General features: G+C 41.3%; 1 protein-coding gene across 1 annotated transcript in view; it reads left to right on the top strand.

Annotated features, from left to right (window-relative positions):
- Positions 1–9,279: 9,279 nt before the first annotated feature.
- LOC128323965 (mucin-5AC-like) overlaps positions 9,280–20,896 on the top strand; it is a 70,662-nt gene continuing 59,045 nt past the window's right edge. The window contains exons 1-6 of the mRNA XM_053248022.1: positions 9,280–9,298; positions 10,184–10,327; positions 11,885–11,944; positions 16,147–16,408; positions 16,689–16,803; positions 17,432–17,522. Of these exons, the coding sequence (XP_053103997.1) occupies positions 9,280–9,298; positions 10,184–10,327; positions 11,885–11,944; positions 16,147–16,408; positions 16,689–16,803; positions 17,432–17,522 (691 nt within the window). The remainder of the gene's footprint in view (positions 9,299–10,183; positions 10,328–11,884; positions 11,945–16,146; positions 16,409–16,688; positions 16,804–17,431; positions 17,523–20,896) is intronic.

The following is a 20,896-nucleotide window of genomic DNA, read 5'->3' as shown; positions in this document are numbered from 1 at the left end:
GTTGGTGTCAATGCCTGGCGACCACAGAGCCATGTGGTTTTCTTTGGTAGAATACAGGAGGGGTTTACCATTGCCATCTCCCGTGCAGTATGAGATGATGCATTTCAGCATCTTTCTATATCGTTGCTGCCCGATATAGGTGTTCCTCATAGTCTGGGAAACATACCAGCAGGGAGTCGAACCAGCAACTGAAAACCTCTTGCTCCCTTGGCAAGTTACTTCCCCACTGTGCCATTAGGTGGCTGATGTTCAAGGTTAGGGCTACCATATTTTTATTTATGTGTTTGTTTGTTTATTTATTTATTTATTTAACGTATTTGTATACCATCCAAAACTTATGTCTCTGGGTGGTTTACAGTAAAACAATACAAATTACAACAGAATGAAAAGGTTAAAACATTACAACAATTTAAAATTTTAAAACAATGTTAAAAACTATTAAAACAACATTTAATTAAAAGCCTGGGTGACAAATGCATCTTTAAAGACTTTTTTAAAGTGTAAGAACTGGGGAGGCTCTTATTTCAGCAAGGAGCACATTCCAAAGCCTTGGGACAGCAATGGAGAAGGCCCTTCCCTTAGTAGCCACTAGCTGGTGGCAACTGCAGATGAACTGCATATAAAAAAGAGGTATCCTGTACCTTTCAAAGATGCACAGGAAAGGGAGTTTCAGCAGATGCTGCTTGTCTTGCAAGGAAAATAAAAGCTAGACCTGTTGAAATTCCATCTTTCTTGAGGTGATTGCCTAAACTTGCTTCATGAAAGGGCTGCCCCTGCATGTGAGCTATACATGTGAGTGTAAATATGTGATGGCCATTTCTAATAGTAAAGGAGGGGCTAAGAGCCTGCCAAGCACAAAGCCACACGTTGGTTCCACTGGTTCACATCACGTCCTCCAACACTGATGCCCAGAATCAGAATGCCCTTTGAAACAGGGCTTTTGCATGTCACCCTTCTTCACGCAGCAGAGAGACAGGGCTGTGTTCCACCTGAAAGATATGATTCAATTGAAATCCATTAAAAATTAAAAATTGACTTTGTATGGCAAAAAAGTAAAAGAAAACTTTTGCCTCAGCACACTAAATTATGCAGAAGCCATATGCAGATTTAATTTGCATTATTCATTATAAGCAAAGGGTGATGGTTTTGCAAACACAACCCTACTTAGTTAGTGCCAGTGGACACTATTAGCAAATTGTTTGGCACATCAGGAAGAAAAGGTTCCACCTAGATTTATCCCTAGCTTTCAATTTTTCTGTAAGCAAGAATTGGTCAATTCCTATGTCTTCTCTTCTAGTCTATTAATAAGCCCTGCAGCACCCTGCCGCCAGCAACTTGAGGTGGTTCTGTATGGAAAAGCTCAACCATTTGATTCTGAACCACATGAGCTCACACCACTGAGTTCAATATCACATGCAATGTGTTTATTTTTACTTCAACTAATTATATCCCATCTTTCCAACTATGTTCAAGTCAGTGTACAACAATTTGTTAGAACAATCAAACATTAAACTACAATAAACAGTTAAAACAGAGACCAAATGACAGACAGTAGGATAAAAATAGCAGAAATAAGACGTCATTTTAGAGCCATCATTGCAAGAGAAAAGCTGCTTTGAGCATGTGAATTTTGAGGAAGCGACAGACTGGGGAGGCAAGATGGATGTCCTAGGCGAGGATGTTCTAGAGCATGGGAGTGTGAAAGCAAAGGCTCTCTCCTGCACGCTCACCAACCAACCTTCTAAAAGAGATGGAACATGCAATGAGGAGGCTGTCCTCCTGATGTTTTGGATGTAAGTAAGCCACTTAAAGCTTGAAAGGTCATAACCTTTCAATTGAGCCTGGAAATGAATCAGCAGTCAGTGCAGCTGAAGCAGTGCTGGAAACAGTGCTGAAACAGTGCTGAAACACACCAGCCCAACCTATTAGCCTGCCTAACACATTCTGCACTAACTGAAACAGTCTTCAAGGGCAGCCCCACATAAAGCACATTACAGTAGTCAAGCCTTAAGGTGAACGAAGCATGTGTCACCATGGTCAAGTCTGCTTTCTTAAGGAAAAGTCAGTACAGTACACTCAGTCACTTCAGTCATTACACCAGCCTAAGTAGGACAAAGGCACTTCTTACCACAGCTGAGGCCGGAGCATCCAGGGTCATAAGCAGTCCCCAAAGACTGTAAACCTGACTTTTCAGAGACAGTGCTACCCCATCCAACAACAGCTGTTTCTGTTCCCTAGTTGGCATCCTCCTTGACCAGGAGCTCCTGTATTTTGTCAGTTTATTGGACAGCATCCAGACCTTCACCGCCTCCAGGCACTGGCTTAGTACTTTGACAGTGTGCCTGAAATCTGAGGAAAAGGAGAGATAGAGCATAGTGTACTGATGACCTGGAGCTCCAAATCTCCAGATGATCTCCCTCAGCAGTTTCATGCAGATGTTAAAGAGCATGTATATCATCTTGTCTTGTATAGCTGACAGACAAATGTTTAAATTTTGCTCAGGTTGAAGTGAGTGATTGCTCTGAAATCAGTAGCATTGCTCACATATTTGGCTTGGGTTGTTCTTCTTGTTTACTAAATTAGTAATTTCCAACAAAATATAGTGTTATAATTTACCCCCTTTCTATTAATTCGGAACCTTTTAAACATTTATGACAATGTTCACATTGTCATAAGAATAGAAGAATAGCCCTGCTGGATCAGACCCAAGGCCCATCTAGTCCAGCATCCAGTTTCACACAATGACCCACCAGATGCTACTGGAAGCCTACAGGCAGGAGTTGAGGGCATGCCTTCTCTTCTGCTGTTACTCTCCTGCAACTGGTATTCAGAGGCATCCTGCTTACGAGGCTGGAGGTGGCCCATAGCCCTCTGACTAGTAGCCGTTGATATAAGTCTCCTCTATGAAGTTATCCGAACCCCTCTTAAAGCCATCCAAACTAGTAGCCAACACCACATCTTGTGGCAGAGAATTCCACAAGTTGATTATGCGTTGTGTGAAAAAGTGCTTCCGTTTGTTGGACCTAAATTTCTTAGCAACCAATTTCATGGGATGGTCCCTGGTTCTAGTGTTATGTGTGAACATTTGTGACAATATTCACACTTATTTGGGTCTAATTCCCATGTAACCCTAATCCAGCCAATGGGTTTTCCCAGAGCTGTGATTCATGTCACAAACTGTGATTGATGATCTTGGCTTATGTGCTGTGCATATTTATTATACTGCTGATTAGTGTACAAGGGAAACATAACCTTCTCTGTCACCTTGCAAAGAGAGAGATGGGTGAGGTTGATTTCCCACCTCCTGCTCTCACTTCAAACAAATTCAACAGGCATAAACAGAATCTCCTTAAGGAAGAACATACTAGAACATACAGCATACAGAACATACTACAATCCAGATCTGCTGAATAAGTGCACATTTTTATGCACTAAGGGATATAATGTATCAAAGAATCAACCAGGTAAAGGTAATAGTTCTGTAGTTAAAAGCACTGGCCTGCTTACAAAAAGGCTGCTCACTGTCTGGCCTTTGCATTGTTCTTGATACAATGGGACCTTCTTAAATAAATTCCTGTAAAGGACATAGCTGATAAAATATTTCTGCTGTGTAACGTGGGAAAGGGCTAATAAAATTTTATGTGGAAAGAAGAGGTGGAGTAAGACCCTGTCCATTTCCACATATTGAATGTAGATAATATATACTATCTAAATCTTAATATTTGGGGGATGGTACCTTCTGCCTGCTTAGTAATAGCACAGAGAGGATCACAAGGAATACACAGAATAAAATTCATGGGAAGAATGTGAATGGTTAAACACATGTAACTGAGGGGTTCATATGCTGGAATGTCTCATTCCAGTATCAATGCCTTGACATAGAGATAGCCCAGCCCTGCTTCATGGAGGCCCAAAGCAGGACTTTTTCGGTTGTGGTGGCTGTCCTCTGGAACTCCATGCCAACGAAGCTTCAACTGGCTCCTTCTCTCTGTACCTTTCACAATCATTTAAAAACTGTTTTCCCCTCCCATATTTTGTGATGTTCACTAATCTCTGCTGATTTTCAATTTGCCAGCTTGCTGTTGCTATGAAATGGCATTGATCCTCATGCATTTTAATTTTTGTTTATGGTAGTAGTAGTCGTTGTTGTTGTCGTAGTTATCATTATGATATTACTATTATTACTATTTATATACTTTCCCCCAACAAAATAGTTCTCAAAGTGGTTTACACAGAAAAAAAAATAAGATAGTTCCCTGTTCCCAAAGGGCTTGCAATCTATTTTAGCAGATCTCACTCTGAGCACTCTTTTTGACCTGGAAAATGCGACTCAGAAATTTTATAAAGAAATAAGTCCAGTCTGCTAGTTCATCTGTGAGCACTGTGGCAATCAGGTATCATGTTCCCCTCTCAAACAGAGCAACCAACACGAAATCTCTTCTGAAAAGACATGAGTCACAAACATAAAAGATCCAATTCCACATCCTGGTACAAAAGGATATTTAAAAATAAAATAGAATAGAATAAAATAGTTCATTATAAGCTAATTTCTCCTCCTCGAAGATGCTTTTATGTTTGCTCCAAGGCTTTGTAAAAACAATGGAAGAAAATTAGCCAGAAAGAAGGATGTTCTTCATTGCTGGTTTCTTAGAGTTCCTTCTTTAGGGGGAAAGGGGCTCCTAAAGATAATATTCCTCCCCGAATGCAAATACTTGGCCAGCCCCTAATAGAATGAAAGAGCATCATCTGTTTACCTGTGCACCTGCTAAAATATCTGAAGCCCCACCTCGAAGGGAACTTGTGAAACAATCTGGGAACTGTGCCAAAGTCCACACTCTGGCTATAAAAGAGTCGTCAAGAGACAGGTGCGTCCCCAGAACCCTGTCGTTCGGTACATGGTGCCGAAAACCAGCCAAGATGGGGACAAGCTGGAGGGCAAGGATACCACTATGGATACCCATTCTAGTGATTGGCTTAACACACCACAAAGGTAGGAAGCTTTAACAGAACTTCATTTCCTATCCATTTAGCTATTGCCTGGCTTCTCCAAGGTCTGACAGATTTTAACAGTTTTGTTTGCTTTGCCTCATTAAATCTAATCAGGACTTTAAGCATACTTGCCTTGTGCTTTCCTATCACCATTGCCCCATTCTAATGTCAATGTGTCTATGTTTTATTATGCTAGAGCCCAGCCAGAAGTACTAATTTAATAGATTTTAAAAACCATGGTCAATGGAGCTGCTTATAAAATATGTTTTTAAAAAAAAGTTCCATCACTTTTGTTAGATATTTATCTGTTAGTATAAATTATGTTTGTGAAATACTGAAAAGTTTAAAACTTATTATATGTTAATAAGGTGAATTAAAAAAACTATATTGGTGTTGATTTCTTGTGATATGCTCAGACTGTGTTGTTAAGCCATTTGAAGCCAATGGCAAAGCTCATGTTGACTTCAGTGAGCTGGTATTCCATTTTAAGCTTAGTTACATTTGTGATAATCAACCATACAAGTAGGGGCACCAGAATAGAAATATTATAGCAACTGGGGCTCAATAGCCTTCATCTGAATGAAAGTATTCCAAAATAAGGAACACCCATTACAATCTATGGAGTCAAGATATTCTGGAAAAATGAAATGATCGCACCAAGGACATTCCCTAAAAGAATGCATATATGGCAAGCACACATATAAATGCTTCATTTCCCCTATTAGCATCTCATACAGAGTTCCATTTCAGCAGGCTTATACCAGATTCATTCACATTTACTTTCTAGAGCTGAGAAATTGAAGTTTCAGGTGCTGAAATGGCACAAAACACAGCTATTAACCAAGCAAACAAACAGAGCCCATTATTTCCTTAGCTGGATGAAAACAGATGATGATTCTACCTATAAATATAGTCTATGTTTATGAGTACATCAATAAATATGATGAACAGTACTGTGTTATATGACAACTATGCAGAAGGAACTATATAACTATCATTGAAAATCTGCTTTGGTTAAGATACCATCTCCTGTCATTTATACTGGGGGGAAACCCCATAGAATTCAGTGCACCTATTTCAAATGAGTTGTACGTGCTTTACACTAAGTTTACATGTGAAAAGGAGTCATAAAAGCCCTTGGAAGGTATTGGAAGAGAGAACTGTCACAGATTGATTCAGCTCACAATATGATATTATTCTACTTAAAAACATCACTGCAGTGAGTGTATGTACAAACAAGTTTTCATTTTTGATTTATTGGCAATCAACTGTCATCAGGACTTTGTAAGATCTAATGATCCAATCCAATGACTCCTATCTGTCCCTTTCCACTGGCTTAATGTGTGATTGATGAATCAGGAAAATATCAACACAGGGTGCGTTAGAGTGAAAAAGACAGATTCCACTATATTCAGAATGGGATTGAAAATAAAATGGCTAGCATCATAATGCCATCTCATGAGCTGGAAGAGGTACAGAAAAGGGCAACTAAAATGAGCAGCAGATTGGAGCACCTTCCCTACAAGGGATGGCTAAGGCACTTGAGGCTTTTCAGTTTGGGTGGGGGAGGACCAGGAAGAGATGTATAAAATTATGAATTGTGTGGAGAAAGTGGACACACAGAGAGAGATCATTCACACATCCCAAAACTGGAAGGACAAGTGTCCTACTCAGGTTTGGGAGCTGTGTGGGTTCCCAATTTTCGGTTGTGTGGGAGCAAACAACTAGGTAGGAGGAAGCAGATGGGATTGTGTGAAAGCAAGGTAGGAGGAAAAGCTGAGTAGGACCAATGCTAAGAATGAAAGCTGCATAGGACAGTACTGTCTTGCCCAGCTTTTCCTCTTACCTCAATTCCACACAATCCCACCTCCCTCCTCCTATCTAGTTGTTTTCAACCACACAACTGAAAACTGGGAACATGCACAGCTCCCAAACCTGGTTAGGACACTTGTCCTAACCAGTTTTTGGTTGTGTGAATGACTTCAGGATTTTTCTCCCTCTCTTGTAATACCAGAAATGGATTGGCAGTAGATTCAGGACAGACACACAAACACCAAGAAAGGAAGAGAGAAAGAAAGAAAGAAAGAAAGAAAGAAAGAAAGAAAGAAAGAAAGAAAGAAAGAAAGAAAGATTTGCACAGCACATTAGAAACCTATGGAATTTCATGCCACAAGCTTATGTTAGTGTTTTTAACCTTGTAAGCTGCTTTGGGAGCCTTTTGGAGAGCAAAATAGTGGGCATATAATTCATTATTAAAATCATGGTGAAGTGATTGCCACTGCTTTAGATGAGCTTAGAAAAGGTTTAGAAAAAGTCACAGAGGTCAGAAGATAAGTCTATCAAATATCTGTTAAGCTTGATTGCTAAATGGACCCTCTGTGTACAGATGCCACATAAATATGAGTATCAGGCAAGCCATGAAGGAGGGCTTTTACCTTCAAGTCTGTTTGTGGGCTTCCCAGAAACATCTGGCTGCCACTCTTGGAAACAGGATGCTGAATCCTAAGTGATCCAGAACAACTTGTCTTATGCTCTTAGTTGTAATAATTTAATTCCTGCAGGATGTGTGCTTTCGTTTCTCAAAACATATTCTTGTAACCCAGTTTTTGGTCATCAGCCTACAAATTAGCAAGCTACTACAGCCACCATGCTTGCCATAATTATACTCTAATCTAGATATATACATAGTACATCATGAGACACATGTATGCTATAACATGATTGCTGGTTTATGTACACGCTGGTATATATGGAAGTATCTTTTCCATGACACCTCAAAAAGGGGGTAGTAGGAATTACAGAAACATAGGGAAGCATATGCATATTTGTATGTACGCACACTCACACCACATACAACACTGCATATGTGGTGAGAGGATGCACAATGAGCCAGTTGCCCTTAAATTGTAGTTGGGGATTATGGGAGTCATAGTTTAACAGCATATGGAATACTACTGGTGGGGTTGTCTCCAATGCCACTCTGCACCTGGAGACCGGCTTGATCAAGCTGGAGGCTAGGGTGTGGATGGCCGTGCTCTACTACTGGCTCAGACTATCCTTTTGCCCAGTTGGTCTTGCCCTGCTAACCCTACGTGATGATTACCAATCTAGCTGGATTCAGACAATCAAGACAAAAATAGCTACCTTGGGTCTTTCCCCCTTGGGTTGTTTAGTATGGGTTACAACCAGGCGAAGCCACCTAATGGCACAGCAGGGAAGTAATTTGCCGAGATAGCAAGAGGTTGCTGGTTCGAATCCCCACTGCTTTGTTTCCCAGGCTAGGAGTAGACACAGCCTCAAGAGCACAATTTCACTTTACTTTACAACCAGGCGAAAGCCACCATCAAGCAGTGCATTATAGACACTGAACACCAAACCAATCTCAGCAGGGTCCCGAACTTTCATATCAGTGATGGGCTTAGATATTCTGCCTCTCCAGCAGCATATCTCACCCAGCTGGAGGTTCCAAAGTAAAGAAGGATGTTTACTCTGGCTCACTGTCATGGCCTCCCTTCAGCATTGCTAGAAGAAGGCCATTATAGAAGGACTCCATTTGCAGAGCGACTATGTCCCTGTGGCTCAGGGCAGATCAAAACTACTGAGCATGTCCTCCTCCACTGTTGTTCCTATAGAGACATTTGCACCTCCCTCATCCTTCCATTGCTTGCTATTCAGGTATCCAGGATGTTTGAGCAAATTCTACAGCTCCTTGCAGCTTTCTGACTTTAAGCCTGCCATCACATATAGCACTGCCTGGTTTGGTGAGGCAGCAGGTCTTAACAGCCATAGTCTGACCCTCAGGGACTCAAGGCGGGCTCTACAATTGCTCACTCAATACTGATTCAGTAGAAAGACTTACACTCCTTCCTCCCACCCACCCCCACCCCCTGCTCAATATAGCCTTATAGTCTGGCCATTATCCAGTTTTATTACTCAGGCTTTTATGTATTTCTGTCTTCTCTTGTCTTTTAATTTTTCTATATCCATATTTATGCCCCCCTCCTTTTTATGCCTTTTATGCACTTTTATGACTTATATGACTTTTCAGGCTTTTATGCCCTCATGCTTCTGGTGCACTTTCTACTAATTTTAGTATTATTATGTACCTTAAGCACCGTTCCACATATGATCACTTTTATCTACTCTCACTTTTAACATGTAAACTTTATGCTGGTCTATGACTATAATAAAGACAGAGTGATTGATACTGGTTGGGAACTCCTGCTCTAGCTTGCCACTCTCCTCTCCACCACTTCCTTTCCCACTCTGCCCCTCTCGTTTTCAGTTCCGATGAAGATGGAAGAGAAAGGTGTGGGGCTATTCACAACTGCTGCCTGAGCTCATCAGATTACTGCCTGCTAGATAAGGGGGCAGCATTTGGTGTGGGCCGCACTTCCAAGAATTTGGGATACCCCTTAGGCAGGCAGAGTCAGGGCCCTTACTGCTAGGGTTGCCAGCATTTCATTGCCAGAATGAGGGACACAAGTTTGTGGGGGCTGGGTGTGGGCAGCAGGTGCATGCAGTGGTAATCAAGAGCCTGAGTATCATTGATGTATATGTAATTGAATAATATGCTATTGAATTGTTCCAGCACTGTTATTATTTAGAACATATTCAAATTATACCACTTTTCAACCAAAAACTTCTCAAAATAAGAAGCTGTTCGCCCGCCACCAAAATAAGGGACAAATGCTGTGCTGTCCCTATAGGGACCAACATTTCATCCCTGAAATGAGAGACGTTCTGCGTAATGAGGGACAGTTGGCAACCCTAATTTCTGCAGAGATGCCTACACTCTGGAACACCCTACCCAGAGAATACCTTCACCTGACTCCGTCCCTCCTTCCTCAGTTTTATACAGCAAGTGAACCAACCTTTGTTTTGGTTTGCCTTTCAAAAAGAAAGGGGATACATGGTTTTAGGATGTTGTGTTATGCTTTCTATTTTGTGTTTTAACATTCACATTTCATGGTTTGCTATTTTTGTGATGTCATGTGTAATTGTTAGCTACTTTGGGTAAACTGATTTTTGTTACTGCCTTGAATACAGTTTAGCGGGTAAGTAGGATGAAAATATTGAATACATTAAAAAGTTGGTGAATTTAGAACCTTAACTATTTGGTAGTTCACAGTATTGTTACTTAGCACTGTTCACAACAATTCTTTCTTGCTTATTATTTTAATTCTCACCACAGTCCAAGCCATAGGCCCTCCCCAGTATGCAGACCAGCAATCCCAGTATGAGGATCAGCAGTCCCAGTACTATGACCAGCAGTCTCAGTATGATCAGCAGCAATCAAATTATGATGATTATCAGTCTTTGCAGCAGACAAATGAAGGTAGGTATTTTTAAAAAAACTTTATTTGAGTGGAAGGAGGTGGAGATGGCGATGGGTAGGATTGCATCTCAGCACGTTTCTGACTGGGAAAGGTACAGACTAGAGTTTTGACTTCATTGTTTTAAATCCTGTTTTCAATAATAGATAATGACAGCTCTAAATCTGAATGTGTTTCAATGAATCAAATTGAAAACAGCCATTCCCTGCCCTCCAGGTACAACCCAGAGAATGTTAATTATGCTTAAATTCTTCAAGTTGACCTCTTTAAATGAATGACTGTTTTAAGGAAATAAAGAAATGTGTTTTTCCTAATCAGTACAGAATATCTAGTAATTCAGTGAATTCCAGCCATTCCTGCTGATCTATATTACCATAGCTACTGGATGCCAAACTTCAAACCTAGAATTTATCCATTCCTCCACATCCTCATAAAGTCTTTCCTAGCCCTTTCTTGACCTCATGTAGGTTTATGTAGCCCACCATATCTGATCTATACCTCTTCTGTTCCTCTTGTATATAGATGTTCATCTCTTCTTAGAACCCTATCTCTCACCAGTTTTTATGTCCCTCCTTGTTCGTCCTGATATTTGTTCGTTTGGAACTAATCCTTGAAATTATGTTCATGCTTTGAGCACTGTTTCTTCTGGTTTCTTAGTTGTTGAGTTTCCTCAAATATTTTCCCTTTCCCTCTCAAGTGTTTTCACACTGAGGCTGAAAATGTTGTTGTTTCCCCCCTGTGTGACTAGTGAGGACTGAAAATGATTTATGCACCACATATGAAAATGCTCTCATATCAGGCAGGGCTCAAAGTGTGCTTATTAACTTATGTACTTGCCAGTCTCTGAACAGAGGCTTTGTGCCTGTAGACTCGGCAGAAATCAAAAAGTGAAACTTCCCAACATAGAAATACAGCAATAGAGGAAATTCCCATCTACTGAATTGTGGCCAGTCAGGCAACTGTTTATTGCACAAAGCTGCTATCCATGAAAAGATGACCATCCTCAGCATTGCTACCAAGTTTCTCTTTTTTTTAGTTGTAATTGCATCTATGAAATATTGTGCAGAATGCAGAATAGTTATTTGTTTTAAAATAAATGATGATGATGATGATGATGTTCAGGGGATAGGGGTACTATTAGGGATATACAGAATTGCAAGGGGTATACAGCAGGTAGCATTTCAATTTTAGTTTTATGAGCAAACATGATGCACAGTGATATGACACCACTGCATGCTATGTCTGGGCTATTGTGGACTCATAACACAGCCCCAACACTGCAGAGAATGGGTGACTATGCAAGCAGCACTATCACAGTTAAAGGTCGTTCACACATGACCCACTTACCGGGGTCTAGGGTGGGCTGGCAGAGAGGTAGACTCCTCCCTGCCTCCCTGCACACAATCCTGCCACTCCCCATCCCTCAGCTGCTCTCATGCCCACATAAGCAGTAAATCGGTGAGAGGCAGAGCCGGGATCCAGAGGAGGAAGTCCTCAAGCATCCCACAATGCACCCTGATAGAAGCATGATGCATTGGGAGATTTCCCTGCTTGAGTAGCTACATCACCTACTTCACAATTAGCCTGGGTACAAAACCTAGTCTATCCTGGTGCAGCGCGCCGGAATTGAGACTGATCCCAGTGCTCCACACGACCAGCCCTACCCAAGGTAGGGCTGTCCAAGCTTGGGTAGGGCTGGTCATGTAAACGACCTTTTACTTTCTTTTGCAACAATGAGAGTTACCATGATAGTCCTGATTGCACAACCACGCATTCTCTTCAGCATTGGCTGCCTTACAAGTCTGCAACAGCCCTGGTACCATGCACAACAATGCCACCTCACCTTGCATCTGTTTAGTCAGAATTTTTTATTTCATGTTTATTTATATGTATTTTTAGTTTTCCATTGTTCTCTGTAGGAATAGTGGCTATTTTTAAAAAGAAAAGTTACATTAGTCAGCATGAATGATGGACTTAATGTAGTGTATAGTTTGGTCCTGACAAAGCATTTTAGAAACCTCTGTCAGGTTCAAAGGGCAAAAAGCACCTTCCTCATGATAGAGGCCAGCAGCATCTAAGCAGGGGAGCAGTCTCTTTCTGTCTCCTTCAAGTGGGCAGCAGCTGTGAAGGGCATATTGGTCAGTACTGCTCTCCTGTAGATGAGCAACGCTAGCATGAGGGCACATGAGTCAATTAGTCATTTGGCAGCAGAAATGGCACGAGGTCACAATTAGGGGTGTGCAAACTGGCTCAAATCTGAACCAGTTTGACATCGAACTGGTTCGGTTCAAAAGTTTGGGGTCAAGCTCAACCACCCCCGGTTCGGCTCAACCCCAAACCAAACACACACACACCCAGTTCAGGGGTTCGATGAACTTTTTAAAAAAATTTTAACTTATCCCCTCTGGGGGGCTTCTCCAAAGTGGCGGGGGTGTGTGTATGTGGGCTGTGGAGGTTCCCCCTCCCTCTTCTTCTATTAGAAATCACGTGGTTTGGGCATCTTCGACCCTTTCCAGGCCTATTCCCTGGCACGCGACAGGGGATTACAATATTAAAATCTAAATAACAAATTCAATAAAAACAAACCTAAGTACAGTAACTGAGGTGGAAAAATTGAAACACAGAGACAAAATGTAAAAATGCATGGGCTTGGTACAGTCAATCTCCACTGAAGTTAAAGTTAACTTTTATTTGCTTTCTATTTAGTTAATGCAATAACTCATATGATGACCACTAATTTACTGTAGTTAGTTTTAGTAACTGTATTAACTATATATTGAGAAAAGGGACATCTATAGTTTTCTGTTTTAAAACAAAAGTTGTGTTTCTCAGGATTCTACCTAGGTTAAACATTTAGGGTGATGATAACAGATTATTGGATGATATATGGTGAATGAAATTCCATGTATGTTGAGATTATATTTGTTTTCATCAGTTAAGGAGTATGCAAATACACACACACACTCACACCATGTAGGTATCTAATCTAGAACTATATTTACGCAGTATGCAAGTACAAATACACTTTATGAGTATCAATGTACAAGTGGCACACCCACAATAGTGAGTAATATCAGCTTCTGCTCTTACTAACTAACTACATTCCTAACATAGAATTGGAGAGATTTTAGTACATCTGCACAGCATTTATTTTTTCTCATTATGAAAATGCCTATAAATAACTCTTATATGGTGTACGTGAACAGTTAAGAGAACTGAGGCAGTTCACAAAATTGAAAACTGGGTAGGATAAGTATCCTTCTCAGGTTTGGCAGCTGTGCTGTTTGATTGTGTGTGAGCAAACAACTGTGTACAGTAGGAGGAGGGGGAGTGGATTGTGTGTGATGCAGGAGTTGGGTAGGGCAGCTCTTCCTCCTACTTTGGTCAAATGCTGGGTAAGAGAATTGGCACTCTTCTCCCCAGCTCCTGCCTCACACACAGCTTCTCCCCCGCAACTCCTATCTAATCGTTAGCTCACAAACCTTTTGGTGGCAATCCTCCCTCCCTGAGGCATCACCACATAAAGGTCTTGGCAGAAGCTCCTCTTTATCCCCACCCTCTGGGAGTGGGAGCAGGGGAGTTGCCATCAAAAGGCTTTGGCAGTGTCTCCTCTTTGGCCCCACTCTTCAAGGTTGCGAGGGGAGGCAGAGCTGATGCTTCTAGTGTTGTCCAACTGGTCAGCCCTTCAGGGAGTCACCAAAAGGCACCATTAGGGTAGGGGGTCCATGGCCTGTCTTTGCCCCAGAGCCTAGTACAACCTGGTGCCAGCTCAAATTCTTTCACCTTCCTGAATAATGTGGTGGCCCTTTTGTTACAACGTGTCTAAGGAGGGAAGATTTTGTGATGTCCTCTAAGGAGGTAGGCACTGGTGCAAGGAGAGCTGAAAACCTCTCCCTTGCAGCAGGGCTAAACCTGAATCAGGTTCTGGTGATGGTGTAAGGCAGGAGTTCTCAGTCTTGAGTCCCCATATGTTGTTGGCCATTGTGGGTACAAATGATGAGAGTTGAAGTCCAACAACATCTGGGGACCCACAGTTGGGAACCTCTGGGGTAAGGACATGATGACTTGTCACCTTTCCTCACACCAAATTCTGTGATCCTCTGCCTCAGTATGGCAACACAGAGTACAATGACATTGTTTTGCTGTGTGTTATGCCCTGAGTTGGCTACTTTTAATCCAAAACTTTTGTGTGCATTTTCAGCAATGAGATATTCCATAAAATTTAATCACCTTTTGTCAGCAACTGAAATCCTAATATAGTGTTCCACTGCAATTTGTAATGAGAATCAAAGGTGATGGAAGGATTTAGATTTCTAGGGAGTTTTGTGAGGTTCTTGCACTACACAGATTGATTATGAAAGTTTCTGGGTTTAGGTGAGAGCTTAAGTGTCAGCTTCAAGATAGGTTCCGTGCAAGAAAAGACTTATTACATTAGGAAAATTAGCACCATTTTGGTAACTTCGATACATTTCAAATTGTAGAGTTGTATTTAGTGCCAATTCTTTTGACATTTTTCTTCCCTCTAGAAAATAGGAGTGTGGAAGTGGTAGTGTGATATCAGTACATTCCCTATTTGTATGTTCAGAACATTTTGTCGGGGGGGCAGAATTAGTAGAGTGGTTTTTTTAATTTGTTTTTGGTTTGTTTGGTTTGGGTTTTTGCTTCAGTCCTATGCATACTTACTGAGGAAGAAATCCCATTAAACTCAGTGGGCGACATCCTAAACTAACCGAGTGGGCTCTGTGAAGAGCGCTCTATGGTGACATATCGGGAACCCGCATGCAACTCTCCTAGTCCTCCTATATGTGTTCTGTTGCACTGGAGAGCTAAGAGTTCTGAGTGCTGCCTATGCTACAGAATCACTCTGTAAGTTCTCAGCAGTGTGTTTCTGACCTACAGAGCACTTCCAGAGTACAGATAGCACTCAGCACTCTTAGCCATCTGGCACAGCATCATGTACATAGAAGGACTCGGGGAGCTACACATGGGTCCTGGCATGTTCCCACAGAGCCTCTTTGCATATGTACTCCATTAGTCAGGATGTCAGCCACTGGGATGTCAGCCACTGCAATAAATATGCATAGGACAGGGCTGGGCTGTTAATATCTTTACACTGGTTGTGTTCCTTCCTTCCACATCTGGGCCCAGTCATTTGGGCTCCAGCTTTGAATCCTCAGATGATTCAGTGGACTCTCTGAGATAATGTGAAATGAGCAATAAATTTCCATTAATAATCACACTGTCTAAAATGTGAAAAGAGAAACATAGCACCGTTTAGCGCCATGGGTGTCTTTAACTTCAGAACAGTAATCATTAAAGGCATTTGGAGACAATTGACTCTCTCTCGTTATTATAGAAGGGCTTGTATGAGCTATAACATTATTTCTTTCCTTTAATTACATCAGCTTCTACAGTTACCATCATCCCTCCAGTGAGAACAACTCTGGCTGTCAAGGGTAAGTTGCCCATAGTTCAGTTTCAAACCATAAATTTCAAATCACTGACTCAAGTGTAGTTCCATTCACTTTAATGGAACTTTAGCAACTATTGTCTGGGGGGGAAGGATTAGGACCTCTAGCCTGAAGCTTTGTAGAATATTCGTTAGATATGGGGAAATCAGGATAAAGTGGTTCAAGTGCAATTAATGGACAGATATACATTCATGGTAGAATAGAGCCATACTATGGAGCCATATTTTATATGGATCATGATCTGAGAGCTCAATTGAGACTGTGATGAAAGGATGAATCGGTAGTTGGTTGGATGGATGGATAGATGGAGGACTTTTAGCAAACTTTTAACAATTGCTTTGAATCCATAGCTGGAAACCCTGTTCACAATAAGCAAGTGTGCAGCACATGGGGTAATTTCCACTTCAAGACCTTTGATGGAGACATCTATTACTTCCCTGGGCAATGCAATTATGTATTTGCATCGCACTGCAAAGCTGCCTATGAAGACTTCAATATCCAGATAAGACGCTCTGTAGTTCAGAATGCTACCCTTATTAGTGATGTCACCATGAAACTTGGTGGAATGGACATTGAACTGACTCAAAGCTCCATTATTGTCAATGGAGACCGGTAAGTACAATCATTTTATTAACAATCTCATTCATTATTTCACAATAGCAGCCTGTAAATAAGAAAATAGAGGTTAATAAGACATAATGAATGACAAAGATCAAAGCAGTCTTCAGGTTCAATATCTACAAGAATATGTGCCTCATGTTTTTGAACCATCACAAAGATCTGCTAATAATGAAGTGACACCATATAATATTTTATTTTACAAAGTTGAATTAGATATTTGTAAATAAGAGATTGTCACATATGCTTTCAATTGCAATTTCTTTACCTCTAGAGTTCAGCTGCCTTATAGCCACTCAGGAATCCTGATTGAGAGAAGCACCGTTTACTTGAAAATCACTGCCAAATTAGGCCTTCTGCTAATGTGGAATGAAGAAGATGGCCTTCTGGTAAGAATATGTTCCATATGTTGCAGCCAGTGTTCCCTCTAACAGGGATTCCCAGATGTTGTTGACTACAACTCCCGCAATCCCCAGCCAAAGGCCATTGCAGTTGAGGATGCTGGGAGTTGTAGTCAACAACAGCTGGGAATCCCTGTTAGTGGGAACAGTGGTTGCAGCATGAGAATAGATCTGAGCTGCAAAATGTCAGCCTTCTAGCTGTTGTTAGACTACAACTCCCATCATCCCTAATCATAGTGGCCAATAATCAGGGGTGATGGGAGCTGTGGTCCAACATCTTCAGGAGGGCCACAGTTGTGCAGTATGAACCTATCAAAATGTGAACATTATTAAGTATTTCTGGCTGACTCCATGCACACTAGAACCTTTTGTTTTGTTTGGTCATTATATTGGGTCATTGTGTCATGCAGATTCTAATGGAAATTTCAGAATCAGAAAGGAAACAGCATCCTAACATTAGCCATTAGAAATCAGCCTAATGTGTCTGACTATTTATTTATTTATTAAATTTATATCCCACTCTTCCTCCAAGGAGCTCAGAGTACATAGTTATTACTTCTAATGCTCAATACACGGGATGTGAAGTGTATTTACATGCTGCTTTTTCTATCTTTAGTTGGAGCTGAATGAGAAATATGCTAATCAGACCTGTGGACTTTGTGGGGACTTCAATGGAATCACAACATACAATGAATTTGTTTCAAACAGTAAGTAACAAAAGCAACACTGGCACTTCAGTTTTTATTGTTTTTTTAAAATGAGATGCTTACCAGTTCACTTCATTTGTAAAGTGACAATCTTTACTTTGGCAAACACTGTTTCTAAAGATTTGATCTAACAACTGTATAGTAGTATTTTTAAAGGACAAGGACTGGTATTTTAAATATTGTTAGCTCATTGGTTTTTTCCTTTGCTTTTCACTCTCCCATCTTGTTTTAAATAATCATGCAACAAGTCTACGCATCTTCAAAATGTGGATTTTCTTTTTATATAGTAAATTAGAGGCTCCCCTCTTTGCATGGTGGCTGAAGTTTGTGCCAAGGGGGAATAGGATTCTTGGATCCATGGTGATGTGGAAGGGAGGAGCCTTCTCCAGGCTGCACCACCTCACAGTCCACGTTAAGCTAGACCTCCCTCCCTGGCCAGTGTCACACTGTAGCAACACTCTGGGGGCAGGAGTGATTGAGTATGGCCAATGAAACCCCCTTCTAGCAACTCCACTTCATAAGTGTTTAGCAGAAGATGGGCCTAAAGCTTGACATTCTATTTTTGGCCACTTCTTCCTGCCCTTCTGTAAAGGAAGACTTCTGACAATTCATCCAGCAGGGGAATCATGCGAATCTCAATCAGTTGCTGACTGATAGAGCCAGGAAGGAATTTTTGCCAGTTATCTGATGGAGGCCTGATTTTTGGGTGGTGGGGAGGGTTCTTGTTGTTTTGGTCTTCCTTTCAATGATTTTAGCCAGGACTCTTCATGTATATAGAGCAGCTATGGTTAGTATATTTATCACAACTTGTAAGATACTGATGCATTGGCATGAGGCAAGGACTTGGGTTTTGTAGAGGTAAATGGGCAAAGACACCTGTGGAGCTGTGGCTGAGGGCTCGGTGCTTTGCTGCTGCAACCTGGATACCAGGTTTGCACCTCCAGAACTCAATTCATGCCAGATGTGCTTGAAAACCCTTCAAAAGAATTTTTTGCTCCCATCACTGCCCATTCTGGATGCCTCTTCAACTCAAGCTTGAACCCCCAAAATATGTGAGGGACATTCAGCTATTTGAAAAGGAATCTCCTGGAGTCTCAGAAATATTCTAAAACAAAAATGTTTTATGTGATGTACAACCAAACAGGGTGTCAGTAGGGCTGGTGCAGTGTAGGGATCTGGAGAACGTTCTGTTGGTGGAATGTTCTGACTCAAAATGGGATGTTTTGAATGTCCAAGAAGGCCCTTCAACTGAAGAGTCTGTTTCAAGCTTTGAATGGAACAACCCCATTCTGAGCACCATTTTAGACTCATTTTTTTGCCTCTATGCATGTGCAGCAGCCATTTGTGCGGTCAGTAGTCAGCAACACCATGCAAAGGGCTGCTGTGTGTGCTCAGAGGCCAGAAGAGCACTTGGAATGTTTTCGACTCAGAACAGGGGGGTGGGGGGTGTTCCATCAGAACAACTGGCTCGACCGGTTGTTCGGACTGAATGTTCTGGGTATTTGTGTTCCATTCTGAGCTCAGAATGGAGTGCAAATACTGTTTCATGCACATCCCTGGTGCAGAGTATCAAACCAAACACAGTCAAGTTAAATAAAAAGGCAAAAAGCTTTGTATTATCTTTTTAAAAGGGCAATAGCGTTTTCAGCCAAAAAAAGATTCAGGAGGAAAATCAGGAAAATAGCACAAAAATAAAAGATACATTTCTAACACATTACTTGATATGGCTGTTGATATATTAGAAAGCAGATTTCATAAGGTTGTAAAAAAGGATTTAAAGTCCTTTGCTATTCTCAGAAGCATGTCTGTTCTTTGTCCCAGCTGGGGAAAAAGAAAGTCTAAAGCCTAGCCAAAAAGTTTATCCATGAATATTTCCTCTCTAGGAAGCGAACTGAAGTGATTATCAAGTTCTCTTCTCCTATAGTAAAACATCAAAGGTTGGGGCAGGGTGAGAGGTTGGTATATAGGAAATCTGGCTGATCCTGCTCTGTCTAATACCACACCTGAGATACAGGAAGACAGCTGGTTACAATATTTATCTATCTATCTATCTATCTATCTATCTATCTATCTATCTATCTATCTATCATATTTTTACACCACCCAAAACTTATGTCTCTGGGCAGTTTACAACAAGATTAAAAAGTAAAACATTAATTAAAAACAAAAGCAAAACAAAACAAAAATTTAAAAGCAAGAAATGTAAAACACAATTTAAAATTTTTAAAACAATATTCTAAAAACAACATTCAAAACAATCAAAACAATATCAGTTAAAAGCCTGGGTGAAGAAATGCATCTTTAAGGACTTTTTAAAGGATGTCAGAGATGGGGAGGCTCTTATTACACTAGGGAGCGCATTCCAAAGCCTCAGGGCAGCAATGGAGAAGGCCCGTCCCTGAGTAACCACCAGACGAGCCGGTGGCAAATGCAGACGGACCTCTCCTGATGATCTCAGTGGGCGGCAGGGTTCATTACGAAGAAGCTGTTCTCTTAAAAACCCAGGGCCCAAGCTGTTTAGGGCTTTATAGGTTATGACCAACACCTTGTATTTTGCCTGGAAACATATTGGCAGCCAGTGTAACTCCTTCAATACAGGAGTAATATGGTCTCTCCTAGATGACCCAGAGACGAGCCTGGCTGTCGCATTCTGGACCAACTGTAGTTTCCAGACTACGTACAGGGGCAGCTCCAGTAATCAATACAATTCTCCCCTTAGTATGGAAGTTGTCTTATATGCATGTGTTAAGCATCTGGGGACATGGAAATAATCAAGAAGCTTCTACCATCATCATTTCTTACTTTCAGAACAGGAACAAAGCCCTTTAGCTAATCTATATTGACTAACTTGATGTCTCCTCAGGATGTCTTTTTGGCAATGCACTGGCCAGTAGGGATGTGTGAAACGTTTCGGGCACAGAACGATCTGTGCCCGAAACGACCAATTTCGGGTAATTCGGAGCCGAACCGAATCACCCCTGACGAGTTCCGATAAATTTCGGACCCGAAACGAATCACCCCTGTTTCGGGTCCGAATTTTTCGGGTGTTTCGGGTCTCCATTTTGTGCCCCAGAAAAGTGCCAGCCTTGTCTTCTTCTTCCCCCTCCGTTTTCAGTTTGACGTCTCTTTGAATTTCCCGCCTTTTTGCCTCCATTGATTTCAATGCAGAAATTGCTTTCCTTTCACTTTAATTGAAAAGGTCCTGGGGCCAAAAGAGTGGAATGGGGTGGTAGTGCCCAATGGGTGGAGGCTACCACCCCAATTACAGAGTGATTGGGCAGTGGGCTGATTTTTGGTGATTTTTTGAGAGTTTTAGTGTCTATGGGGCAGATTGGGGGCAGAAAGTGGGATCTGGGGCAGAAGAGTGGGGTGGG

This window comes from Hemicordylus capensis, chromosome 1 (genome assembly GCF_027244095.1).
Source record: "Hemicordylus capensis ecotype Gifberg chromosome 1, rHemCap1.1.pri, whole genome shotgun sequence".
Lineage (NCBI taxonomy): Eukaryota > Metazoa > Chordata > Lepidosauria > Squamata > Cordylidae > Hemicordylus > Hemicordylus capensis.
Note: the sequence above shows the minus strand (reverse complement) of the source record. Positions and strands in the feature narration are given on the sequence as shown.